The sequence below is a fragment of the Phyllostomus discolor genome, chromosome 13 (assembly GCF_004126475.2).
Source record: "Phyllostomus discolor isolate MPI-MPIP mPhyDis1 chromosome 13, mPhyDis1.pri.v3, whole genome shotgun sequence".
NCBI lineage: Eukaryota > Metazoa > Chordata > Mammalia > Chiroptera > Phyllostomidae > Phyllostomus > Phyllostomus discolor.
In genome coordinates this window covers 11,314,386-11,341,729 of record NC_040915.2, presented here as the reverse complement: position 1 = coordinate 11,341,729, position 27,344 = coordinate 11,314,386, and the positions used below count along the sequence as shown (strand labels likewise).

Genomic DNA, 27,344 nt, shown 5'->3' with positions numbered 1-27,344 from the left:
GTATGTTTTGAGGATTTAATGGTTGATAGATTAATGTGTGCACACAGGAAAATATTGCTGGTCCCTCAAATGTATTGCCTTGCAGTTGATTTTAAGAGTGATTTATGATAGAGGAATTCTGTTCAGCTAACTATGGTCTAGTTCTTTAATTTTTTAATTATCTTTAAATTACAGTTTATATTCAATATTAATTTTGTGTTTCAGGTGTATAGCATACTGGTTAGACAACCATATACTTGACAAAGTGTCCCCCTGATAGTTCCAGTACCCACCTGGCACCTTACACAGTTATTACAATGTTATTGACTGTTTCCTATGCTGTATTTAGGCTATCATTCTTTCTCTTTTGGGGTATGAGAAAATCCAAGAAAAATTACTTATTAGGTAATACCTTTGGTGTACTGTTTGACATGGGGCTTTTCCTTTATTCTCAATGACAGATCATTTTCATCTGGTGTTTCACTTCAGCTAGCTTTTACTGTTCCTAACGATGAGTAGAAAGAAACTGCTGACCCTTATCTTTACCAAACTTGGGAGTTGCAGATGCCTTAGGAACATCGATTTGAGTGAATTTAATGCATTTTTTTCTGTGTATTTACAGATGGGGCGTGAGTGGGTTTGGTTGGATACTGACCAAGACTATCCCAATGACTCTGAGTTGAGCAACAACTGCAGGTCCCTCTTCAGCTCATGGGACTCCAGTCTGGATCTTGATATGGGCGGCTGGAGGGAAACTGAGGAGCCAGGGGCTGAGGAACTAGAGGAAAGCAGCCCAGGGACAGAATCTAGTGAGCTGCTTATGGGGGATGGAGGCAGTGAGGAATCTCAGGAAGAGGCAGAACAAGTCAGCCACCAGAACCTCCTCCACTTTCTCTCTGAGGTAATGGGGATTCATTATTTCCAAAGTTGGAAGTGTCAGCTCTAGAGGGTGCTTAAGTGTATACTTTTTTTCTTTTGCCATTCTTAATATTGTTTACTAAAATAACAACTCCACAGTGGCAGGGACTAAATTCATTGCTGTGTCTTCAGCACTTGGTGCCAACAAAATATGCTTTAGCCCTGGCTGATGTGGTTCAGTGGTTTGAGTGCTGGCCTGCGAACCAAAGGTTGCTGCGCGGATTCAGTTCCCAATCAGGGCACATACCTGGGTTGCAGGCTGGGTCCCCAGCTGGGGGTATATGAGAGGCAACTGATTGATGTATCTCTCCCTCTCTCCCTTCCCCTCTCTCTAAAAATAAAATCTTTTAAAAAACACAAAAGAAACATTGGTTGTGACCCTTGACAAAAAATGCTTCAAATGTGTACTTTTTGACTGAATAAAATCCTAGTCATTGAAAAATAAATAAAATTCCAGTCATTAGAACCTTGAAGCAAAGGAAGTGAAATTTATGCATTCAGGACTGCCCTATAATAGTATCCTTGCAATTCATTCTTTCAAAATGATGAGAGGTGATACTTGCCCAAACTCTCTTTGAAGCTTGTGATGTTAGTATTTCAAGGCAGTATTTTACAGTGTTTTTACTACCCTGGTTAAGGACAGAACTAGAAGTAAAAAGAATTGGACAGTTTATTTTTATGCAGCAACTACACATGTTCAGGAGAACCTAGGTAAAGATTAGCAAGAATCCAGTTCAAATATTGACACTTCTGTGTACGGCAGACAAAATTTTCAGCAGTTCACAGTCTGTCCTAATTGATTGGAGTTGACACTTGAGATGAAAATTTAGAACATAAGTTTGAAGAAGCAAGAACAATATATATCTTGTTTACTGTTAGGTCCGTAGTAACTAGTACAGTGCCTGTGTATATGAAATATTTAATAAATGATTGAAGGAATTAATCTATTAGCCATTTCAGGCTTAGTCACAGTGGCAATGTAATCATGTGGCATTATTGATAATGTAGATGATGCTTCCCATTGGTGTTCCTGTGCATCTAACAATAGACTATGATTGCAGGTAGCTTATTTAATGGAGCCATTGTGCATTAGCAGCAAAAAATCAAGTGAAGGCTGCTGCCTTTCATCTGATACCAGACAAGAAGAAAGGGAAATTGAAGCTACTGAAGGAGAAGGGGATCCTGAAGAGCTTTCAGCTAAGGTAGAACACTCAGTAGCTGAGACGTGTGTGGGAGAAAATGAAAGGCCAGAGGTGGCTCCGCCTCCCTCAGATATTTGTGCAGTTCAGGGACTACCCACAGAGAGTGAAGAGGTAAGTGAATAACATAAACCAGCTGTCTTCTGATTGGTCCTCTGCACAAGGAGGTAGAGCAGAGTGGTTAGAGCACATAGGATAACTCCAGAAAGTTCCAACTACCTGGCTAATGCTGGGTTTTAGCACCAATGAGCTGTGTAACCTTAGACATGTTAGTAAACATTTTTAGAACCTCAGTTTTCTCTGCTGTAAATAGAATAGTTGTCTACCTTATAGTTTTGCTGTGAGGTTTAAATGAGAATTCATGTAAAGCAGTTATCGTAGGGCCTAACTCATAGTAAGCAATCAGTAAAATTTAGAATGTCATTATCATTAATATTATCTGATCAGCTAGACTGGTTAGTTCCACGTTGACAAACAATGGAAATCTTAAAAGGATAAGCATCCATCTAGAATTGAATATATTGCTTTTTCATTTTTTCTTGGGGTAGAGAGTCAAAGATGTCCAGCAAGATTGTGAACAAAAATTCACTGACTTAGATCTAAAGTCACATTTCTCAAAATTTTTATAGCTTTATATAATTGGCCTCTTCTCACCTAAGGTCAGCTTTCATTTACTACATGCATGTAAAATTACCTTACAGTTAGTAAATCTCTTTTTAAAGTTTTGTTTGTTTCCTGGCGCTCCCAGGAAGAGGTTCAGGAAGAATCCAAAGAAGAGGAGGACCAGGGTAAAGGGTATGTGTCAGAGATGGAAGACCAGCCCTCCTCAGGCGAGTGTGATGATGGCTGTAGCATTCAGGAGGATCCTTTGGTGGACATCCTTTTTAGCCATGCTACTTCCTCAAAGCTGTAAGTATAGATATTTCTCTAAGATTGTTAAGATTTACATTTTTACTTCTGTTTATGCCTATTTGAATTTGTTAGGGTAAATATAGGTTATTTTTATAAATTAAAGAGGAAATTAGTTGAAAAACACTAGAAATAGAACTAAGTATAATTTTTTAAAAGATTTTATTTATTTATTTTTAGAGAGAAGGAAGGGAGGGAGAAAGAGAGGGAAGGAATCATCAATGTGTGGTTGCCTCTTTCACGCCCCCCACCCAGGACCTGGCCCACAACTCAGGCATGTGCTCTGACTGGGAATCAAACTGGCGACCCTTCAGTTTACAGGTTGGTACTCAATCTACTGAGCCACACCAGCCAGGGCAGAATTAAATATAATTTTATTGTATAAATAGAATTTATATGCTTTCCTTTTATAAAACAAGTCTGTTTTATCAATCTCTTTCATAAATAACCCTTCTAATTACTATCTTTTTAAAAAAATCCTCACTGAGGATATGTTTTTATTGATTTTAGCAGTGGGGAGGAGAGAGAGAAAGAGAGAAACATCAATGTGAGGGAGAAACATTGGTTGCCTCCAGTATGTGCCCTGAGCAGGGATCAAACCTGCAACCTTTTGGTGTATGGGGATGATGCTTCAGCCAACTGAGCCCTGTCAATTAGCCCTGGCTAGGGCTAATTACTACCTTTATTCAGGGAACATTGCTAAGTCAGATTGTCCCTCATGTCTAATGTTATACACACTGTACTTCTTTTTTTTTTAAATATTTTTTAAACTTTTTAAGATTTTATTTATTTTCAGAGAGGGAAGGGAGGGAGAAAGAAAGAGAGAGAGAGAGAAACATCAATGTGCGGTTGCTGGGGCCATGGCCTGCAACCTAGGCATGTGTCCTGACTGGGAATCGAACCTGTGATGCTTTGGTTCGCAGCCTGTGCTCAATCCACTGAGCTATGCTAGTCAGGGCCACACTGTACTTTCTTTAAAAATACAAAGACAGTTCCTATTAACTTGAAATGGAAAATTATTTTGAAGTTATAATCTCCCTTGTTCCTTTTTCACAAATCTTAGGAAATTGTTTATATAATTGTATCATCATCTTATTAATAATTATGGGGCTAAAGGGAACATTTTAAAATTTTTTCTTTTTAGTAAAGTAAATTTCTTTCAAAATCAGAAAGACTAAGTTATTCTTGTTATGATAGTAGATAAATAGTTCATTCTCTGGGCCTGGTCTTTTATCAATTTTTTAGGAGAAGATAGCATAAACTGTTTTTGTGTGTGTTTGTTTTTGTTTTTTACTGCATCCCATATTTACCTGCATATCTGTGGAAAGGCAAACCAATAATTAATCTAGCTTTTTTAAATTTAAGGTATACAACTGAACAATACATATATATTTTTTAAGTAGCAAATTTCAGATTTTTGTTATACAAATAGAATGTAGCTTAACACCTAGGTTGTTGAAGAATTGCTTCCTTTCCTTTTCTGTAACTCCCTGTGTGAGTATGAGCAGATGGCATATGATGACTATCTAAAAAGCAGAAAACCTCTAATTTGGGACATTTTATCTCATGACATTTCAATATCTTGAATGACACACTTCACACTCTTTACCTTAGAATTTAGATTAAAATTGAAATCTTTATTAGAAAGTGGTATTAGTAATTGAGTTTGGCCAGATAGTTTAAAGGAAGTTAGAAAGGTGAGTTCTTGAGCTACCACTGGAAAGCTTAAAAGTACTTTGAAGGATAGACATTCTCCAGGCCCCCCTTCTCTGGCTTCACCTTTAGTCCATATTGACTCTCAGGAGTAAAGAGAAGTAGAGCCTTTGGAGCATGACTCCCAGTCTGCAGCTCCTTTCCACTCCCACACTTATATTTATAGTTGTTTGGCATGCATTTCCAAATAGGTGGAAATAAAGATAAGCAAGGAGTTGTTTCTTAAAATATTATAAAGGTGATTGATTTTGCAGTACCTAGTGCAGTACCTTTCATGTAATGGAAACTTACTACATATCTGTTGCATGGATGTGTGAACAAAATTACACCAGTACCAAGGAGTTATTATTCATTCTAGTTGACGGATCAGAAACAGGAAGAGGTTTGTTTACAGGGCTTTAAATGCCTTGTTCTAATAGGGTTCTCTGTTTAAGGATAAGTTGATTTTTGTGGTATATAATTTAGATGCAGGTGAGGTATTGATTGCATCATGAAAATGAATAGTTACATGAAGCTGCTCGAATTGGAGAAAGATAAAATGAGATATGAGTTGGGTTCAAATGGATGCACACAATATGGTACATAAAGCAAAATGAGGGTGTGAAAACTTAGGTGTAAAGAGAACTCATTTGGAGTAACATGATGTTTAACCTTGGAGTAAATAGGAAGCTTGCTAACTGGGAACATTATAAAAAGAAATAAAACATTGAACAGCTGCACCTCTGAAGAAAAGCTAAATAAATTATACAGTTTATCTCAGAGTAAATGAATTTTTCTTAGGTATTGTAAGGACTACTATTAGAGGGGAGCAAAAAGGAAAAATATCTAAATTATATAGCAATCAGATAAAATGTGAGAATTCTTTGGCATGTGAAACCAAGTATTCTGTGGAAACACGGGAGAGATACTTACTAATGTGGCATATTTTTAAATTTTTTTTTAAGATTTTTATCTATTTATTTTTAGAGAGGGAAGGAGGGAGATAGAGAGAGAGAGAGAAACATCAATGTGCGGTTGCTGGGGGTTATGGCCTGCAACCCAGGCATGTACCCTGGCTGGGAATCGAACCTGCGACAGTTTGGTTCGCAGCCCACACTCAATCCACTGAGCTATGCCAGCCAGGGCTTCCTAATGTGGCATATTTTTACATAAAAACAGGACCAGATTCATTTGTCAAATACTTAATTGAGCACCTACTATGTGCCAGGGACTTGGGAAACATCAGTAAACAGATTATGTTCTTAGACCAGTTTTTTAGAGTCACAGGTGCAGAAGAGCAAATCATCGAGAAACCAAAGGCACAGGAAATTGCGGATTTGTAGTATACTTTTTTTTTTCCAGAGAGGGAAGGGAGGGAGACAGAGAGAGAGAGAGAGAGAGAGAGAAACATCAGTGTGCAGTTGCTGGGGGTCATGGCCTGCAACCCAGGCATGTACCCTGACTGGGAATCGAACCTGTGACACTTTGGTTCGCAGCCTGCGCTCAATCCACTGAGCTACGCCAGCCAGGGCCTCAGATTTGTAGTATACTTTATAAAAAGGTAATGTCCTCATGGGGATGCTAATAGTGATTAGTAAGAGAATATTTATAGAGTTTGGAGTCCCTTATGGAAGCATTAAATGTGTTTTTATTCTTATGGTGTTATATTCCTTCAGATATTAACTAGGACCACTATGTCTTGAGAAAAATCTCATTACCACCTGGGGGAGACAGAATGCCATTTGTGAAGTTACTGTTTCTTTTCTGTTCTTTTTTATCCCATAGGTCTGATCTAAGCCAGAGTGACCCTGTTCAGGATCACTTACTATTTAAGAAGACTCTCCTGCCAGTCTGGAAGATGATTGCCAGTCACAGGTAGGTCGCCAAGCCACTCTTGGTATTCATAGCCACTCTTCTCATTTAGAGTGACTTTCTACAGTTTCTTCATCCTTTCTGGATTTGTCCCCTAACAGGTTCAGCAGTCCATTTCTGAAGCCTGTGTCAGAAAGGCAGGCCCCAGGATACAAGGATGTGGTGAAAAGGTCAGTGGAAAAGGGGTCAAGAAAGGTTGGTTGCTTTTATATCTGTCTTTTCATACGTTATTTCCCATCTGTTAGATTATTTATTTCATTTATATTACCTGCAAACTCAAGATACACTTTACAGCTGAACAAGTTTGTAAAATTATGGTAAACTCAGTCTTTATTGAGAATGAATAAAGGGAACAAAACTATAAAATAGGCTTTTTTTCATTGTTAGCTTTTAGGTAATATGATCCATTTGTTATGATCTCACATTAGCCTTCATTAGTTTTTGACATTGTTCTTTTGGAGCAAAACTTTAAAAGGAACACTGTATTAATTCTGACATAATAGATATACTAAGGCAAAGGCAATAATCCAAATGATGTTACATACATTGGTTGATTGCAGTATTTTGGATTGTTTTAAAATCTTCATCCAAGGATATTTTTACTGATTTTTAGAGAGAGGAAAAGAGAGAGAGAGAAAGAGAAACATCAGTGTGAGAAACATCGATTGGTTGCCTCTCATTCACATCCTGACCAGGGATCTAACCCGCAGCTTAGGTATGTGTTCTGACCATGGGAATTGAACCTGCAACCTTTTGGTGTATGGGACAATGCTCCAACCAACTGAGCCACCTGGCCAGGATGCAGTATTTTGGATTTTTATAGCATGTTTCACCTAAAATGGTGTCATAAACCAACGTGTTAATAGAGTATAAAAGATCAGGAAAGGACCTTTGGAGACAGACTCCTTCATTCTATAGATAAGGAAACTAAGACTCAGAGGTGGTCTCGACTTGCCTGTGATCAGCAGTAAATAGCAGAGCTGGAACTAAACCCCAGATTCATACCTCTCACTTCAGTCCTCTTTCTGCACTGCTGTGCCTTCTCTTATATACCTACTCTCTGTGTCTCACTAATAATTTATTCATTTTAACATTCATTTGACTCTCACTCTTTTCATCTCCTTGAAAGGAGAAAAAAATTCTTAGCTTTTAATTATGCAATAATAGAAGTAGATTAAATACCTAATATATGGCTACACACTGTAAATAATCAATCAATAACTACACATGACAAATAGATCGTTGGACCTCTTTATAGCTTTTGCACTCGGGGCCAGCATACTTCCTACAATGCATGGTATAGTGACTGGGCGTGTGGGTTTGGAAGTCAGGCTGCCTCTGATTTGGAATCCAAACTGTGTGACTTTGAGCAAGTACTTAACCTCTTCATATTTCAATGTGCTCATTGCCAGTTGGTGATAATAATGGTACCTACCTTCTAGGTTTATTGGGAGGTTTAAGTGAGTTAATACAGAAAGTACCTAACAGGTCTTGGCCTGTTTTAAGTAGTGACAGTCAAATATTAACTGCTGTTGCTATTTTATTATCTGAATGGCCATTTTCTTTACCACCATTTTCATTAAGAGTTGGTTAGTTCTCCAAGAGAGCATGTTATGTTACCCCATGTTCCACATGAAGGTTAGATTCCCTCTGGTTTTTCTTGGCCACTTGTAGACCCATGGACTTAACTACCCTGAAAAGGAATCTGTCTAAGGGAAGGATTTGCACCATGGCACAGTTCCAGCGGGACCTGATGCTGATGTTTCAAAATGCTGTGATGTACAATGACTCTGATCATCATGTGTATCACATGGCTGTGGAGATGCAGCGAGAAGTCCTGGAGCAGATTCAGGTAATGTATGTAGAAAGCTGCAAGAAAAGGAGTGCAATTTCTGGAATATGATTTTAGAAAGGCTGTGAGAAGAAGGGTAATGTGAAAGTGTTTGCAGAGTTTATGTTTAGAGGTGATTCAAGGATTGATATTTTTTACCTGCTGGTTGGGAAAACCCTGAGCCTCAGTAGGACCAGTTTTAACAGTGAAAGTAGTCTAGGAAGGCAGACAGCACTGAAGAGCTCTCAAGAGAGCTGCTAAGGTAATGGGGGCTCCTGCTTCCAGAGCCTCAAACCAGAGGGCTCCATGCAAAGCAGAGGCCAGAGTCACTGTACATTTTAATGTATGTTCACACTATCTCATGTAATGTATGTTACAGGGGATGAGATATAGTAGCCAGAAGAAAACATGTGAGGGTTTCTTTTCTGGGTAACATGGTATTTTAAAGAAAAAAGGATAGTCAAATATCACTGTGAAAAAAGAAATGAAAATGCATTCAAACCTCAGTAGCTTTTAAGATTCATAGCTTATTATCTGCCTTGATCCTGTAGGTGCTGAGTATTTGGTTAGACAAAAGAAGAAACTTAAATAGTCTGGAATGAGAACCAGCCAACCCAGTGCATGGTGGAAAACTTGTTTTGTTAACCTGGAGTTGCTGCCCTGGCCTTTTCTGGAACTTGGACCTCTCATTGAGACTCTGACCCAGAGAAGATCCCAGTACTTGTTTACCACTTCTCTGTTCTGTTTTCTAATAATCTTAATACCTCACTCACAACCAAGGAGTCAGAGGTGCCTGTGGACATAATGTAAAGAAAAGGGGGAAAACTGAGATTGGGGGTAATGCCATAAATGTTGCCCATGTCTTTGTTCCATAGGCTTAATTTAGAGGTAACTAGACTAAACCTCTTATTACTGTTCTATAAATAAATGTTACTTCACAAGTCGAAGATTGCTTTTTACAGATCACGGAAGCTGGGAATAGAGGGGACAGCATCATCTGGTGAAATGAGGGAGGTATTTGAAATGGAAGGGGGGATGGTTTGGGATGAGGGGCAAGTGTTTATGATTTATCTCATCATTTATAAAATGAAGATAATTTTGAAGTGTACTTCAAATGAGTAGGAGGATGAAATAAGATAAATGATGACGAGGAAGTCTAGTGAAGTAAGATTCGTAAGAGGAAAATAATGCCTGTGGCTGGCTCCCTTTCTTGGTTACAAGGAGCCCACCAGGGGCTGTGAAGCGTGCTGCTGAGATTGGCCCTCTGTGGCCACCGTCCCTAGGCTGAGCTTGGGGTCTCCTAGCAACAAGCTGTGGTCGAACGGGTGGAGTAAGTGCTAAGGTGAGTGGCTGGACCAGCGTTGGACTCGAAATCTGCGGGTGCACCCGGGAGGGATCGAGGGGAGCTAGGGATCTTGCTTTCCAAACATACCTGACCCCACACACAGTACAGGTGGACTGAGGCCGCCCCATCTGCCATGGAGTACTGCAGACAGTTACCCACCCGGTCCCTTGTGGGTGTTCCTAGAATCTGTGCTGGTCCCAGACTCTCAGACAACCCCCTAGCCTTTCCATCTCGCTGAAGCTGTTTAGGAAATCCCGAGGCACAACCACCAAGGAGAAATCGTATGACAGGCATACCTTGTTTTATTGCACTTGGCTTTCCATGCTTTGCAGGTGTTGCATGTTTTATAAACTGAAGGCGAGGCCCCCCACCAGCAAAAATATTACCACTGCCTTTATTGTAATGCTCGAGAGAGAACCTGCAATACTCCCAAGTATGCCTGTGTTGAGACACTGCTTATAGAAAAAGCAGTTTCTAATTTTATGAATTAATAAAGTCAAGCGCCTAATAAATGATGTTCTTAATCACAATTACATTTAATTGGGGTGGGGGGGATGAATGTCATTGCAGTTGATAACCTATCAAGAATCTCTTCAATTGTACCTCAAAAAGCCAGAATGGAAATATCGATGCCCCCACCTCAGATATATATAGAAAAAACTCTGGCCATTATCAAACCAGATATTGTTGACAAAGAGGAGGAGATACGAGATATAATTATCAGATCTGGATTCACCATTGTTCAGGTAATTTCTGGGCATGATGATGGTCTTTTCTCTCGCTGATCCTGTCTTCTTGTTTATGTAAATGTGTTAACCTATTTAGGTCCATAGTATTTACCAAAGTAAATTTTATATTTTATAAAATTCTATATTTTATAGATTTATTCTAACTATAAAAGTTATATTTGATAGTTTTAAAAAGTCTTTTTCATACTTCAAAAGTATATAAAATGAGAAGTAGAATTCTTTTACTTCCTTTCCCACCCCAAGTCCTAGTCTCCAGAGAGAGGCAACCACTTAACACTCTCTGTTCTTCCATGATTTTTCTATGCATTCACAAACATTCCTATCCCACCCACCAAATAAAATAAGAGAGTCCCTCTCCCTTGATCACCTTTACAAAGTCCCTCAGCGTTCCAGATCATTACATCTGAATCTGAGCTTATTCTTCATAACTTTTGTGTAATATCCCCTGCGTGGGTGAACCACAACTTACTTATTACTTGGTCTTCCATTGATGGACTTTGTGACTGTTGGTATTTTTTCATTTATTACAAATATTTAATGTTTTAAGCCTTATATTTACTCTGCAGTTGGTAGAAGTTTGAAAATAAATGTAAAAAGAGCGTTGTTAAAGATTATAAAATAGAATTGAATACATTTAAACCTTCCTTTTTTTTGTAGCATTCTTATTTGAAATCCCAGTTTTACTCTTATGCAGTGTCTTCTTGCCTATTTAGTTAGTGTTTTAAAAAATAAAAAGAGAATCCTGGCTGGCGTGACTCAGTGAGTTGAGTGCTGGTGTGTGCAAACCAAAAGCTAGCTGGTTCAATTTCTGATCAGAGCACATGCCTGGGCTGCCGACCAGGTCCCCAGTTGGGGACATATAACAGGTGATAGATAGATGTTTCACTCTCTTTCCCCCTCTTCCCCTCTCTCTAAATAAAATCTTTTACAACAATTAAAAATAAGAGAAAATTTCAGTCTTCAGGGAAGAAATATCATTTGGTTGAATTTAGGATAGGTGGAGGCTGAGGGTAGGGATGGTACAAGAAAGTGTAAGGAAATAATATAGGAAAGTATAAGAAAATATACTTTCATGTAGTAATTAAAAGACTCAGGTAAAGATAGACTTTTTAATAAATGTTAGGAAAACTAAGTAGCCATTTTTTAAAAAGGTGGATTCAAGTATTATACTATATATACCAGGATAAATGGGCAAATGGATCTGAAAGTTAAGTATTTAAAAAATCATATATATTCTAGAAGAAAAGATGAATGAATTTCTTTAGTCTTGGATTGGGCTAGCCTTTCTTTCTTTCCTTCTTCCTTCCTTCCTTCCTTCCTTCCTTCCTTCCTTCCTTCCTTCCTTCCTTCCTTTCCTTCCTTCCTTCCTTCCTTCCTTTTTTACTATAACTTAAAATCTAGGAACCATGAAAGAAAAAAACAGATAGGGCTATAAACAAAAAAAACTTATGCATGGCTAGATAAACACCATATGCAAAGTCAAAACACAAATGATAAACTTGAAAAAAAGGTTTTCAACTCATCACAAAGGGCAAATCTCCCTGATATATAAAGAGCTCCTAGAAAAAGATAATTATTCAGTTGAAATGGGCACAACATGTAGATGATCACAGGAAAACATAGATTCTTCTTGAACTTATGGAAAAATATTTGATCTCTAAGCAGAAAAAAAAAGCAAATTCAAATAGCACTGAGGGAGCATCTGGCAAAAATATAAAAGTGGCATGACCCCAGTAGTAGGGGATCTGGCAATTATCAACATTACAGATGCACTTATTTACCCTTTTACCCAGCAATTCTGCATCATATTAGTACATGTAATACATGCATTAACAGGAAGTGACATATATACAATTATTTTTACATTATTGTTTATTTAACAGCAAAAGATTGAAAACAACCAAGATTTAGAAGACTGGTTAAGCCTGGGTGGTGTGGCTCAATGGATTGAGTGTTGGCTTATGAACCAAAGGGTTGCAGGTTCCATTCCCAGTCAGGGCAAATGCCTGGGTTGCAGGCCAGGTACCCAGTAGGTGGTGCACGGGAGGCAACCACACATTGATGTTTCTCTCCTCTCTTTCTCCCTCCCCCTCTCTAAAAAATAAATAAATAAAATCTTTAAAAGAAAAAAAAGAAGATTGGCTAAATAAATCCTGGCAAATCCACCAAATTGAATACTATGCAACTGATTGTAAAAAGAATAAGGAAACTCTCTATGTCTTGTGGGAAAAAGCAGATGTAGAACAATATGTAAGCAACCTTTTGTGATAGAGAAGAAGTAATATATATTTATGTTTGCCAGTATTTGCAAAATGAAGCTCTAGGAGATAAACATTAAAAAAATGGTTGCCTATTGTTCTGGCTGGGTAGCTCAGTTGGTTAGAGTGTTGTCCTGATACACCAAAGCTGCAGGTTTGATCTCTTGTCAGGGCACATACAAGAAGCAACCAGTGAATGCATTAATAAGTAGAACAACAAATCGATGTGTCTTGAGTCAATAAATTAAACCAAAAATTTTAAATGATTACCTATTGAGGGCAAGTATAGCATGCATTAGGACAGGACTGGCTGGACATGAGATTTTTTAGTATACACCTTTTAATATCCTTTTGAATTTTTAACCACGTAAGTATGTTACCCTTTAATTTCATTCTTGAATGGTTTATTTTTTATTGTACTTTTCCATTACCATTTATCCCCCTTATACCCTCTTCCACCTCCACCCACCCCCACCCATTATTTTTAGAAAAACAATTAAATGAAGTATAAAAGTGAAATAAAAATATCCTATTTAAGTTTTACAACTGTAAACCTACTTTTGCCCCACCTGTAGGCTTTCAAAGCAGGCTTTACTGCAGTTGGGAGTTCATTGAACTAGTGGCTTTATTGTCCCTACCTAGGGGAAATCTGAAAAATGATGCGTCCTTTCAGTAGGTGGCAGTCTTTCCTTTTTCACAAGCTAATGGTTCCTTTCTGACGTTTAATATCATTGCTTCTCTTTGTGAAAATATTCATCCAAATTCCAAAACATTTTGCCAGATCTAATTTTTAAGTAACTAAACAGAATAATTGATTCAGCATCAACTTTAGTTTAAGAAGAGCCTTTAATTTTTATAATTGTGCCACATTAACTAGCACACCTGAGAAGGAAACATCCTCTGTTTAAGGTGCCATGTGACAGTTAAGGGCTTACTTACATTGTAACAGAAGAGGTTTTTAATTTTTAAGCCAGCAACCACAAAACAACCCACACCAATATGTATAAGAATCACAAATATTGTCATATTTTAATTTTAAGTAAGAGAATCAAGGATTATACTAAATCAAGTGCTATTGCACCTTCTCAAATTTCTGTTAATTCTTGACTATATGAATTTCAATATGAGAACAGATGTTGGTATTTTTTTTTATAGTAACTGGTCCTTGACTGATGAGAATGTTATGCTTGTCTAGTTGAGCCTGTTCATGCAGTGCTTACCCATGTAAGTAAGCATGCTCTCAAGCTTCTTGCTCTGGGAGGTTTAGATTTCTTGCTGCAAACTAAGCAGTTTTACCAAGTTTCTGAAACCTGAAGACACATGATAGTTTTGGAAGGAGTTTTAAGAGGTAAGTCACTTGGTAGAATTCACATTGTACTCTCAGCAAGAAGATGGACTTCTGCCTTTTTTTTTTTCTTTTTTGAGAGAGAGAGTGAGAAACATGGATTTGTTCCACTTGTTTATGCATTCATTGGTAGCTTCTTGTATGTGCCCTGATGGAAATTGAACCCGCAACCTTAATGTATTGGGACAATGCCTTAACCAACTGAGCTACCTGGTCAGGGTGATTTTTATCTTAATTGTAGAGATTTTTAGCCTTCGCCTTTAACTTATCTCTATGTGTCATCATCCTTACTCCAGCCAGCAGTAAGGATCTTTCTTTGAATCCCTTGTGATATTTTGAACCTTTTTCCTCGTGATCCACCTTTAGTGGAATCGAAAAACAGTAGTAATGTATAATTTTTTATAAACACTGAAATACGTGCTTTTAGGGAAAGCATGATGCTTTCCAATTGGAAGAATGGCTGACTCAGCTTCTGTGGTTTTTTAAATTTCGTGATTCATTTGTATAGTCTTTCATTTGTAAAGAAACTAACATTTATTATCCTAAACATTTTATATTCTTTCAAACTAATAAGCAGTGCTGACTAATTTTTCTTATGATCACAGTGAATCAACATTTTATGGCGGAAGCAGAATAAAGAATGCACAGCTTTCATGTTCAAGTGAAAAACTTGTTTACTGAATCATTATACTGCATGTTATTTCTAGGTACCATGGTGGACCAGCTCCCTAAAATAGTGTAGAAAAATTTCATAATAAATAGAAAAATACCACAATAGGTAGGAAAAATGAATTGCAATATTCTAATATCCAATTTTATTACTTTAATGTATATGAAGTATACATCATATACATCATATACATCAGCCCTGGCTGGCGTAGCTCAGTGGATTGAGCATGGGCTGCAAACCAAAGCATTGCAGGTTTGATTCCCAGTCAGGGCACATGCCTGGGCTGTGGGCCAGGTCCCCCATGGGGGCCACATGAGAGGCAACCACACATTGATGTTTCTCTCTCTCTCTTTCTCCTTCCCTTCCAGTCTCTAAAAATAAATAAATAAAATATTTTAAAAAATAAAGTATAAATCAAAAAATACTGATGATTGGAGTGTTTTTACTTTAAGGAGATATATGATGAATTTGTCATTGACAAACCCTATGTTAGAGGCTGCTAAACAGGAAAAGTTTTTCTTAAGCAGATTAAATAATTCTTACAATTGTATTTACAGCCTACATTTAATTTCCTTACCTCACCTTTTCTTCATAAGACAAGAATAAACCTCATGTATAACCCGATTGGTATTAATTTCAAATTATTAATGACTTAATGAGGTATTATTAAACTGTCATTTTAAATGTTTTTGTTGACTTTGTTTCTCTTATAGAGAAGAAAACTACATTTCAGCCCTGAGCAATGTAGTAACTTTTATGTGGAACAGTATGGGAAAATGTTTTTCCCCAATTTAACGGCTTACATGAGTTCTGGACCACTTGTTGCCATGATATTAGCTAGACATAAAGCCATCGCTTACTGGAAAGAACTTTTGGGACCAAGTAATAGCTTAGTAGCTAAGGAGACACACCCAGACAGGTAATTTTTCTAGGGGAATGATGCAATACAAATAATGAAAATGAAAAGAAATCTGATTTCGTTGTAATAAGAATTTCCTTTCATTTGAAAATTTTCCTAAATTTAACTTTTTTTTTGTGGCAGAGAAGTTCAATATATGTTTTAACTATTTAAATGTCTATCTTAATACCAAATACCACAAAAAGCCTCAGGGAGTGTCTGCTTTATGGTTGATTACCTTATTCTCTCATTCTGGGATTAAGCTGCCACTGAAGTAGGATTTCTCATGGGGAAATTGGGGTGGTATTTTAAAAGAATATTGATAATACAGGACCAGAAATCCAGATTTTTAGTGTTATCACTAATGTCTGGAAACCAGAGGACATTGAATTCTTGCACTTTTAAATATATATTGCTTTTTCACTTCTCACAAAACACCTCTTTTTCATCCAGAGAACTCCTATCTTTCCATTGTATCCCTCCTGCAGACTTAAATATATTTGACCCTCACCTAGATAGATTTAAGCTTAAATTCAAGCTTAAAACCTCCATATATGAGAAGTGGCAAAAGCTTCTGTAAAATACCTGAGTAGAATGAATATGTAAAATGTAAGAAAAAAGAGGTCAGATTGGATGGTCATCATCTCTAACTTGCTTTTAGCCTAAGGGCGATTTACGGGACAGATGACCTAAGGAATGCCCTTCATGGGAGTATTGATTTTGCCACAGCAGAAAGAGAAATTCGATTCATGTTTCCTGAAGGTGAGTTGCAGATGAGTTATTAGTCAATTGATCTCCTTATTGTTTGGTTTTTCTTTTATTTTGGGATGAAACGGTGAAGAAAGATAACAGTTTCTCTCCAATATATTTAGTCATGTTTTCCAGTTGTAGTTACTTAAAACTTGAAGCTAATAATGGAAAGCTCAACATTTTTCCTCAGAACTAGATTTTGCCTCCTAGGAAATCTTTTTTTTTTTTTTTTAAGATTTTATTTATTTTTAGAGAGGGAAGGGGGAGAGAGAGAGAGAAACATCAATGTGCGGTTGCTGGGGGTTATGGCCTGCAACCCAGGCATGTACCCTGGCTGGGAATCGAACCTGGGACACTTTGGTTCCCAGCCCGCGCTCCATCCACTGAGCTACGCCAGCCAGGGCTAGGAAATCTTTTGAGAAGAGTTTACTTTTTCTTTTCTCTTGGACTAGACATATTTAGAGTTTCCTTTTTCCTTCTGTGTTTTAATTCCTTTTAGTTACACCCAGTGCATCAGTGAAGTTTGTTACACATGAAAAAAAGAATCTCCCTTGGAAATTATGATTGATTTGCCATTTTCTCTAACAGTTTACCGTTTGCCTAACAAACAGGCAGTTGTGAAATTAATAATGCTCAGGCTTTTTTGTTTGTTTCCATCCTTTTTATGAAGGTTATAAATCTTGTAGAAGTTGGCACAATAAAGACAGCACTGAGGTTTTTAAGTTTGTTTTTAATAATGTTAGAGCAGAAAGAAAATTTGGTGATTTTTATTATGAAAAAAAAATGTAAAGCATCGGGGTGTTTTGAATTTGTTTTTGGCATGTTATTTTTTTCTAACTTATTTAGACTTGTTGCTCAGTATTTTATACTGAAGATTTATAACAAGAAAACTAAGAACTATCTTGTTTATTTAAAAGTTGTGATTTTTTTTTTTATTTTTAAGGATTTTATCCATTTTTAGAGAGAGGGGAAGGGAGAGAAATAATGATGTAAGAGATACACTGTTGCCTCTTGTACACCCCCAGCTGGGGACCTGGCCCCAAACCCAGGCATGTGCCCTGACTGGGAATCGAACCAGTGACCTTTAAGTTCGCAGGCCAGTGCTCAGTTTACACCAGTCAGGGCAAAAGCTGTGATTTTTTAAACAAACACTGTTTTTTAGATATTTGTATAAAAAAGGATCTGCCTACTTACATATTTTATTTTAACTGATCTAATTCCTGTCACATATTCCATTTAGTTATCTTTTTCTTTAGAACTCTTTATTGTGGAAAATTTCAATCATACACAAAAGTAGATAGAATAATATAATAAACCCTTAATAGGCCCATCACCCAATTTCAACAATTGTGGTTGGTCGTATTATTTCACCTATAACCTCTGCTCGTACTTCTTCTGCTTCATATTATATTGAAGTATATCTCAAACATGAGATTTTATTTTTTAATCTGGTAGTACTTTAGGATTAGTCCTACTAGTGAATTACAATTTTCCTCTTTAGCTTTTCACTAAAATAGGATAAAAACTCACTTTATCTTAAGTAGAAGATATATTTGGAAGCTCTTCTTACTCATAGGGTTATATCCCTAAACCCTTATTTTAGGTTGCCTTTTATATTACTCATTAATTAATCTTCTAGACATGAATTTAAGAGATATAGTTAGACATTTGGGAAGCAGCAGATCCTTTGCTGTGGGAATATGAAGTTCTTTTGGTGTAAGTTCTCAGTTTGTGATATGAGCTCTATGTTGTATAGCAGTCACTCAAAAACTATGTGTAAAACTATGTGATGAGTGACTAAAGCAAATTATAAAGATATTCAGCCCTGGCTGATGTAGCTCAGTGGATTGAGCACAGGCCTGTGAACCAAAGGATCACCATTTCAATTCCCAGTCAGGGCACATGCCTGAGTTGCAGGCCAGGTCCCCAGTAGGGGCACATGAGAGGCAACCACACATTGATGTTTCTCTCACTCTTTCTGCCTCCTTCCTCTCTGTCTAAAAATAAGTAAATAAAATCTTAAAAAATATATTCAAAAACATATCCCAACCCTTGAAAAAGGTAGTACTCTTCCATTTCCCTTATAATAAGATGGTCGGTAAAGCCTTGCTATATTCCATTCATTCAACAAATTTGGCCTGGCTCATGTGGCTCAGTGGATTCAGTGGTGGCCTGCGAACCAAAGGGTCACTGGTTCAATTCCCAGTCAGGACACATGCCTGGGTTGTGGGCCAGGTCCCCAGTTGGGAGCGCGTGAGAGGCAACCACACATTGATGTTTCTCTTGCTCTCTTTCTCCCTAAAATAAATAAAATACATTTTTTAAAAACCACAATTTTGTTGAGCCCTGACTAGTGTGGCTCAGTTGGTTGGGCATCGTCCCGCAAGTTGAAAGGTCACAGGTTCAGTTCCCTGTCAGGGCACATGCCCAGGTTGCTGGTTTGGTCCCTGTTTGGGGTGAATACAAGAAGGCAACCAACTGATTTTTCTCACACTGATGTTTCTCTCCCTCTCTCTAAAATAAATAAGCATGTCCTTAGGTGAGGATAAAAAATAAGTTTTTAAAGTTTTTAGAAAAGAATCTTATAAATGATTAGTTAGTATTTTGATGTTTCTTGCCAGTCTTGTATAGTTTAATTTTTTAAAGATTTTATTTATTTATTTTCAGACAAAAGGGAAGGGAGGGAGAAAGAGGAGAGAAACATTAATGTGTGAGAGAACATCAATCGGTTGCCTCTCATATGCCCCCAACTGGGGACTTGGCCTACAACCCAGGTATGTGCCCTGATAGGGAATCAAACTGGTGACCTTTTGGTTCATAGGCTAGCACTCAAGCATGAGAAATAAAACTTTGTAATTATTTCTCATGTCATTAAACATTTCTTTGAAGGTGTCTTTTTAAATGACTGTATAATATCTCATCATTTATGTTAGCTTTAATGGAAATACATTTGTATTTCAGTGATTGTTGAGCCCATTCCAGCTGGACAAGCTGCTAAGGACTATTTAAATTTATATGTAACACCAACTCTACTTAAAGGACTCACAGAGCTTTGTAAGCAAAAACCAGCAGATCCTTGTGTAAGAAATCTTTTTATTCACACTAAAGAATATTGACTATAGTTTTTATATCTAAAACATTGCATTCTTTGAAACAGTGTAAATATCAAGAGTCATGTTTAAAAACTTTTATATACAGTTTAGATACTTCTGTATGTATAACTTTTGAGTACTTATTTTCTTGCTGTTTTAACTCTATAAGCACATCATTCCTAAATACTCATATACTTTCAGTTGCTAGCATTGTTTTGTGTATGGTTTACATAGTCAAATTATAAAAGTGTATATATACACACACTTAAATTTTGTTCAAATTTTTATTTCTTATGATACCTAAGTTTTTAAAATTGAAAACTTATATTTATTTGCACCTCTAGATGCCTCAACATTGCTTAGTCATAGAGAGAATGATTGGGATAGAGGTACTTAGGTGGTTGTCCAGGGCTAAATGTTATCCTGGGCCCTTCTTTGCAGGTTCTCTTACCCATTTGAAGATTCAGAGATAATCAGGGAAGATTCTTTTAGCAACAGCCCTACCAAAATAGAGTATAATTCAAAAGTCACAAAAGGATATATAGGATCCAGCAGAAGTAATCCTTGAGTGTGATTGGTAGGGTAATAATGAGGGTGTAATAATTTATAGCTTTAATTTGAACATTTCACCTAAAATGTCATATGTTGTACTTGAGTGTGATAATGTTGTTACAGAATTACATGTTTATTATTTGTAATAAATAAGGGGCATTATTTGTGCCAGACCCTGTATAATGAAAAGTAACTCTCCTTGCCATTCACCCAACTGTACTCCTTGGAGTAAATCACTGTGACCATCCTCTAGTATAACCTGTATGAGAAAACCTATGTATATACAGGGTGGGCAAAAGTAGGTTTACAGTTGTTCATATGTAAAAATATATCATATTGAATACAAGAATAAACTCCCAAGTTTCAAGAACAACTGTAAACCTACTTTTGCCCATCCCTGTATAAGCACATTATCTGTATATACTTAAAAATACATATACATTCAAGGCCCTGGCTGGTGTGGCTCAGTGGTTTGAACATGGGCCTGCGAAACAAAGTGTTTGGCAGTTCGATTCCCATTCAGGACACGTGCCTGGGTTGCAGGCCATGTCCCCAGTAGTGGATATGCTAGATGCAACCACACATTGATGTTTCTCTCCCCCTCTGTTTCCTTCCCTTCCCCTCTCTCTCAAAATAAATAAATAAAATCTTTTTAAAACATATACATTCAGACACTAGCTCCTAAACACACTACTGTATTTGATACTTTTTACCTTATTTACTTAACATATAGTAAGTTATTAGATAGCCTCACAAACAAAATTGGCCCTACTGATATTCTTGTGGCATGTCTAGAATCAGGCAATAGGAATATTACAATCTGGAAACATGATAGCATCACAGTGTCAGTGCACAGAATGGCTTCTCGACCTCTCATCCCAGTTCTCAGCAGCCTGTCATAGGGACTCAGGCCTATCCATGTTGATTATCTCACACAGTATTAAAGTTTCCATAGTTAGGTATTCATTGAATGTGCTTTGGACACTTCTGTGTTAATTTTAGGGTAAGCTTCTTTTGACACCCGAGGGACTGAGAAAAGTTCTTGTTTTGCACCTGTAGGTCCAGCTTGCTTTGTACATAGAATTTTATTAGGTTAATGAATCTGGTTGGAAGAAAAAAACAAAAGAAAACACTAGAGTAGGAGTGGGACTGATATGGTAGCAGGCAAAGTAGGCAAAGAAAGATGATATTTTAATTGTGTTAACTTCCATGTGTATATTACTGGTAAGGTTAAACTATTTTTCCTTATGTTTGGTTGTATTTTTGCCTTTGTAAATTATCTGTTTATCTTTTGTTCACTTGGGAGTTTTGTAACAGTACTTTATATATTAGTTATATTAACCTTTGATCATATTTGCTGCAATTTTTTGTTTAACTTTTAATTTTGCCTTTTAAATAATATTCTATAAGTCAAACCTTGATTTTTTTCCTTATTGTGGGTTTTCATTTACCATCTAAGTTAAGAAAGTCCTATCCCATTGAAAGTTTTGCTAAATATAACTTTTTTCCTAGATTTTAAAAATATTTAACTTCCCTGGCCCTGGCTGGTGTGGCTCAGTGGATTGAGCACCAGCCTGCGAATCAGAGAGTCACCGGTTCGATTCCCAGGCAGTGCACATGCCTGGGTTGCAGGCCAGGTCCCTAGTAGGGGGCGCATGAGAGGCAACCACACATTGATGTGTCTCTCCCTCTCTTTCTCCTTCCCTTCCTCTCTGTCTAAAAATAAATAAGTAAAATTAAAAATATATATATTTACATGGGGTGCAAGGGGGGAAATATTTAACTTCCCCATGCATCTGGAATTTATTTTTGTATATAATGCAAGATGAAGATTTAAATTGATTTTTTTTCTGACCAGTTCTCCTTGTACATTGATTTATGAAGCTTTACTTACTAATATGATATTCTCTACCTGAGCATATATTCTGTTACATGGATCTGTGTGTTTAACAACAGTAACCACAATAAATAATTGTATGTTGACTATGCAAAATAGTTTTATTTTAATACTTTTGTATATACTAAATCTTTTTTCTAGTTTTTTTTGTAGGAAATATGTATGACATAAAATTTACCATTTTAACCATCTTTAAGTGTATATTATAGTTCAGGGGCATTAATTATAATAACAGTGTTGTGCAACCATCATCATCACTACCTATTTTCAAAAGTTTTTCATCACCCCAAATAGAATCTCTGTAACCATTAAGCAATAACTTCCCATTACCTCCTTCCTCTAGGCCCTAGTAATGTAATCTCTATATATTTCATGTAAGTGAAACTATAGAATATTTGTTCTTTTATATCTGGCTTATTTCACTTAGCATAATGTTTTCAAAGTCTACTCACGTTGTAGCAGGTATTAGAATTTCATTTCTTTTATGGCTGAATAATATTCCATGTATGTATATATCATATTTTGTTTATTCATTTATCTGTTGATAGGTACTTGTGTTGCTTCTGCCTTTTGACTATTGTGCTTCATGTTGTATCAACATTAGTATACAAATATCTGTTTAAATACCTGTTTTCAGTTCTGTGGGCTATACCTAACAGTGGATTTGCTGGGTCATATTCTGTGTTTAGCTTTCTGAGGAACCACCAAACAGTTCTGTGCAGTGACTGCTTTTTATATTCCCATTAGCAATGTATGAGACTTCCAGTTTCTCCACATCCTGTTTTTTTTTTTTTTTAATCCTCACCTGGGGATATGCTTTTTAATTTAATTTAAATTTTTAAAGATTTTATTTCTAGCCCTGGCTGGCATAGTTCAGTGGATTGAGCACAAGCTGTGAATCAAAGTGTCACAGGTTCGATTCCCAGTCAGGGCACATGCCTGGGTTGCAGGCCACGGCCCCCAGCAACTGCACATCGATGTTTCTCTCTCTCTTTCTAAAGAAATTTTATTTATTTATTTTTATAGAGGGGGGAAGGAGGGAGGGAGAGAGGGAGAGAAACATCCAGTGTATGACAGATATATCAGTCGCTTGCCTCTAGCATGGCCCTAGCTGGGGAAACAGCCTGCAACCCAGCCATATGCCCTAACTGGGAATCAAACCAGCGACCTCTCAGTTCACAGGCCGGCATTCAATCCACTGAGCCACGCCCCTCAGGAGAAGCGGGGGAGGGGGCGGGGAAGAGAGAGAGAAATGAGGAGAGACAATCATCAGTTGCCTCCCATAGTTGGATGGTCCCACACTCCAACCAAGTCATCTGACCAGAGCATCAGTGTGGTTTTGATTTGCATTTCTCTAATGACTAATGACGTAGAGCATCTTTTCATGTGCTTATTGGCCATATGTATATTTTCTTTGGAGAAATGTCTGTTCAAGTTAAAAATTTTGCCCATTACCACACAACCCAGGGTTCTAGCATGGGAAACTAAAGTCTCAAAACCTCTGGCTTAAAAACCTGTGGGAATTGTAGTGGTGGGAAAAACTCCCAGCCTCACAGGAGAGTTCATTGGAGAGACCTACAGGACCCTAGAATGTACATAAACCCACCCACCTGAGAATCAGCACCAGAAGGGCCCAGTTTGCTTGTAGGTGGTGGGGGAAGTGACTGAAAGCCGGTGGAGAGCCAAACAAGCAGCACTGTTCCCTCTAGGACCCCTCCCCCACATACAATAACACAACACAGAAGTGCTCAGCCCTGGCGAATACCTAAGGCTCCGTCCCTTACAGTGTAACAGGTGCACTGAGACAAAGAAATATGGCCCAAATGAAAGGACAGATCAAAACTCCAGAAAAATACTAAGCGACGAGGAGATAGCCAACCTATCAGATGTGCAATTCAAAATACTGGTAATCAGGATGCTCACAGAAATGGTTGAGTATGGCCACAAAATAGAGGAAAAAGTGAAGGCTATACGAAGTGATATAAAGGAAAATATACCAGGAACCAACAGTGAAGGGGAGGAAGTTGGGACACAAATCAACAATTTGGAGCAGAAGGGAGAAATAAACATTCAACCAGAACAGGATGAAGAAACAAGGATTTAAAAAAAATGAAGAGGCTTAAGAACCTCCATGACAACTTGAAATGTTCCAACATCTGAATCATAGGGGTACCAAAAGGAGAAGAGAAAGAGCAAAAAATTGAAAACTTAGTTGAAAAAATAATGATGAAGAACTTCCCTAATCTGGCAAAGGAAGTAGACCTCCAGGAAGTCCAGGAGGCTCAGAGAGTCCCAAAGAAGCACACAGAATGGTACATCATAATTACATTTCCTAACATTAAAGAGGAGAGAATCTTAAAGTAGCAAGAGAAAAGGAGACCGTTACCTAAAAAGGAGTTCCCATAAGATTATCAGTGGACCCTGGCTGGCGTAGCTCAGTGGATTGAGCACGGGCTGTGAACCAAAGTGTCGCAGGTTTGATTCCCAGTCAGGACACATGCCTGTGTTGCAGGCCACAGCCCCCAGTAACCGCACATTGATGTTTCTGTCTCTCTCTTTCTCCCTCCCTTCCCTCTCTAAAAATAAATAAATAAAATCTTTAAAAAAAAAAGATTATCAGTGGATTTCTCAAAAGAAACCTTACAGGCAAGAGAGGGCTAGAAAGAAGTATTTGAAGTCATGAAAGGCAAGGATCTACATCCAAGACTACTGTATCCAGCAAAGCTATCATTTAGATTGGAAGGGCAGATAAAGTGCTTCCTAGATAAGTTCAAGTTAAAGGAGTTCATCACCAAGCCCTTATTATATCAAATGTTAAAGGGACTTATCTAAGAAAATAATATCAAAATTATGAACAGTAAACAACTGTTCATAACAACAAACAATTATCAACAAAACCTGAAAACAAAAACAAACTAAGCAAACTAGAACAGGGATAAAATCATAGAAATGGAGATCACATGGAGGGTTTTCAGTGGGGAGGGGGAAGAATGGGGAAAAAGGTACAGGGAATAAAAAGCATAAGTGGTAGGTAGAAAATAGACGGGGAGGTTAAGAATAGTATAGGAAATGGAGAAGCCAAAGAACTTATATGAACTAAGGGGATAGAATGCTTGTGGGATGGGGTGTGTATAGTAGAGGGCAATAAAGGGGAGAAAAAATGGGACAACCAATAGCATAATCAAGAAAATACACTTAAAAAAAGATTTTGCCCATTAAATGTTTTTAGTTGTAGGAGTTCTTTATATGGTATAGATATTAAACACTTATCAGATATATGATTGGCAAAGATATTCTCCCCCTCTGTAGGTTGCTTGTCTTTTTGCTTTCTTGATAATGTTTTTATGCATAAAAGTTTTAAAATTATGATGAAAACCAATTTATCTAGTTTTTGTTTTGTTGCTCATGCTTTTGGTGTCATCTCTAAGAATTCATCACCAAACCCAAGGTCATAAAGATTTATTCCTGTGTTTTTTAAAAAGATTTTAATGGTTTTAGCTCATATTTCTGTTGTTGATCCATTTTGAATTAATTTTTGTATGCCTGTCAGGATTTATTTTTGGACTCTCAGTTCTATTCCATTAATCTGTCTGTCTGTCTGTATGTTAGAACCACACTCTTTGGATTGCTATAGCTTTGCAGAAACTTTTGAAATTGGGAAGAACAAAATCAGAAGATCCTCCAATTTTACTATTTTTCATAATTGTTCTGGCTATTGAGAGCCCCTTGAAATTCTATATTAATTTGAGGATTGACTTTTTCATGTCTTCAAAAGTGACTGTTGGAAATTTGATAGGAATTGTGTTCAATCTGCATATCACTTTGGGTCATATTGATATCTCAACATCTTAATAGTATTAAGTCTTTCTATCCATTAACTCAGGATGTTTTTATTTAGGTCTTTACATTTCTTTCAGCAATGTTTTATAGTTTTCAGTTATACAAGTTAGTTAAGCCTATTCCTAGATAATTGTTTTTTCAGTGCTGTTAAAAGTGATTTCTGTTTTAAGATTTTGTTAATTTTTAAAATTTATTGATTGATTTATAGAAAAAGAGAAACATTGATTTGTTGTCCCACTCACTTATGCACTCATTGGTTGACTGCTGTATGTGCCCTGACCGGGGATCGAACCTGCAACCTTGGCATATCAGGACGATGCTCCAACCAACTGAGCTACCTGGTCAGAGTGAAAGTGTGTTCTTAATTTCCAGTTTGGATTCATTGCCAGTGAATAGAAGCAACTGATTTTTTTGTGTTCATCTTGTAACCTATAACTTTGCAAAATTTATTTATTAGCTTTAGTAGCTTTCTTGTGAATTCTTTGGGATTTTCTATATGTAGAATCATGTCATCTGTGAATGGAGATGGTTTTACTTATTCCTTTCCAGTTTGGGCCTATACTTGACAATCTCGCATACTATAAAACTTAGTGTTTCCAATTTTTAATGGTCATTTTTCATTATTCTTAAAGTGATTTTGAAAACTGTTTAAGTTTTAAATTGAGATACTATATATCGAAGAAAATACTTAAATGTTTATTAAGAGTTTTTTTTTTCTTTTTTCCATAGATTTGGCTAGCCAATTGGCTGCTGGAAAATAATCCCAACAAACCTAAACTTTGTCACCACACATTTGCAGAAGAACCTCATTAAATAAAGTCCTCCAAAGAACAAATCATGCACAATCTCACTGCAAAAGGCATGCTTCTACCTAAAAAATAAATAAACTAATTAATTAAAAAACAATAAAATAAAATAAAAACCACAGTTTCTAAGGGCTTAAGTAACTACATGTGAAATAAATTATATCTTAAACATAATTTTTAAAAGGATAATTGTGTTTTTTGCAGCAGATAACACTAAGTAAAATATAGGTTTAGGTTATTATTTTTTTTAATCCTCACCTGAGGATACATTCATTGATTTTAGAGAGAGAGAAAGGAAGGGAGAGAGAGAAACATTGATTGGTTGCCTCACATAATGCACCCCGACCAGGGATCAATCTCACAAACTAGGTATGTTCCCTGTTTTGGTGTGTAGGACAATGCTTCAACCAACTGAGTCACCTGGCCAGGGCTGATTTTTTTTTTTCTAATAAGAAAATTGTATTTATTCAGAGGCATTTAGAATGTCAGCAAACCAACTGCAGCTTTTTGGGGGGGTTTACAAAGTGGTATTCAATTAACAGAACAGCAATTAATTCATAGATGATGCATCAAAGACAAAGGAAGGTGAAAAACTATCATCCTTATATATAGGTAACTGATTTGTGCTATGTACCAATAGGAACTTACTTTAAACTTCTATGCCAATTTACTACTCCTGTAGTGTACCAGGCAAGGCTAGTGGCTATTAAAAATACCACCAGGACAGAGCTAGCTAGCATTT

The 27,344-nt window shown here is 37.0% G+C and overlaps 2 protein-coding genes across 5 annotated transcripts; both read left to right on the top strand.

Annotated features, from left to right (window-relative positions):
• Window positions 1-344: 344 nt before the first annotated feature.
• Window positions 345-9,409, top strand: LOC118497957 (bromodomain-containing protein 8-like). Of its 3 annotated transcripts, none has more exons than XM_036014258.1 (7): window positions 345-880; window positions 1,959-2,099; window positions 2,845-3,005; window positions 6,483-6,572; window positions 6,671-6,739; window positions 8,244-8,421; window positions 8,952-9,409. In XM_036014258.1, the coding sequence occupies exons 1-7, from the start codon at window positions 491-493 to the stop codon at window positions 9,000-9,002; spliced, it is 1,080 nt and encodes a 359-aa protein (XP_035870151.1). In that variant the 5' UTR covers window positions 345-490; the 3' UTR covers window positions 9,003-9,409. The 3 variants fall into 3 exon arrangements, with proteins under 3 accessions (XP_035870151.1, XP_035870150.1, XP_035870152.1); XM_036014257.1 differs by having other exon boundaries at window positions 1,959-2,210; XM_036014259.1 differs by lacking the exon at window positions 8,952-9,409 and having other exon boundaries at window positions 1,959-2,210; window positions 6,671-6,764; window positions 8,244-8,415.
• A 272-nt stretch (window positions 9,410-9,681) lies between these two features.
• On the top strand, window positions 9,682-26,777 carry NME5 (NME/NM23 family member 5). 2 transcript variants are annotated; one of them, XM_028528594.2, is made up of 6 exons: window positions 9,682-9,742; window positions 10,316-10,491; window positions 15,481-15,686; window positions 16,327-16,427; window positions 19,377-19,495; window positions 26,526-26,777. In XM_028528594.2, the coding sequence occupies exons 2-6, from the start codon at window positions 10,363-10,365 to the stop codon at window positions 26,607-26,609; spliced, it is 639 nt and encodes a 212-aa protein (XP_028384395.1). In that variant the 5' UTR covers window positions 9,682-9,742; window positions 10,316-10,362; the 3' UTR covers window positions 26,610-26,777. The 2 variants fall into 2 exon arrangements, with proteins under 2 accessions (XP_028384395.1, XP_035870725.1); XM_036014832.1 differs by lacking the exon at window positions 9,682-9,742 and adding an exon at window positions 9,803-9,853.
• The last annotated feature ends 567 nt before the right edge of the window (window positions 26,778-27,344 follow it).

What these genes read in the sequence shown, in the direction of transcription:
- LOC118497957 (XM_036014257.1), top strand. Translation starts at nt 491, where the DNA reads ATGAGTAGAAAGAAACTGCTGACCCTTATCTTTACCAAACTTGGGAGT. An exon ending in TACCCACAGAGAGTGAAGAG is followed by an intron (nt 2,211 to 2,844) that starts GTAAGTGAATAA and finishes TGGCGCTCCCAG; the next exon opens with GAAGAGGTTCAGGAAGAATC. An exon ending in CATGCTACTTCCTCAAAGCT is followed by an intron (nt 3,006 to 6,482) that starts GTAAGTATAGAT and finishes TTTATCCCATAG; the next exon opens with GTCTGATCTAAGCCAGAGTG.
- NME5 (XM_028528594.2), top strand. Translation starts at nt 10,363, where the DNA reads ATGGAAATATCGATGCCCCCACCTCAGATATATATAGAAAAAACTCTG. An exon ending in CTGGATTCACCATTGTTCAG is followed by an intron (nt 10,492 to 15,480) that starts GTAATTTCTGGG and finishes TTTCTCTTATAG; the next exon opens with AGAAGAAAACTACATTTCAG. An exon ending in AAGGAGACACACCCAGACAG is followed by an intron (nt 15,687 to 16,326) that starts GTAATTTTTCTA and finishes ACTTGCTTTTAG; the next exon opens with CCTAAGGGCGATTTACGGGA.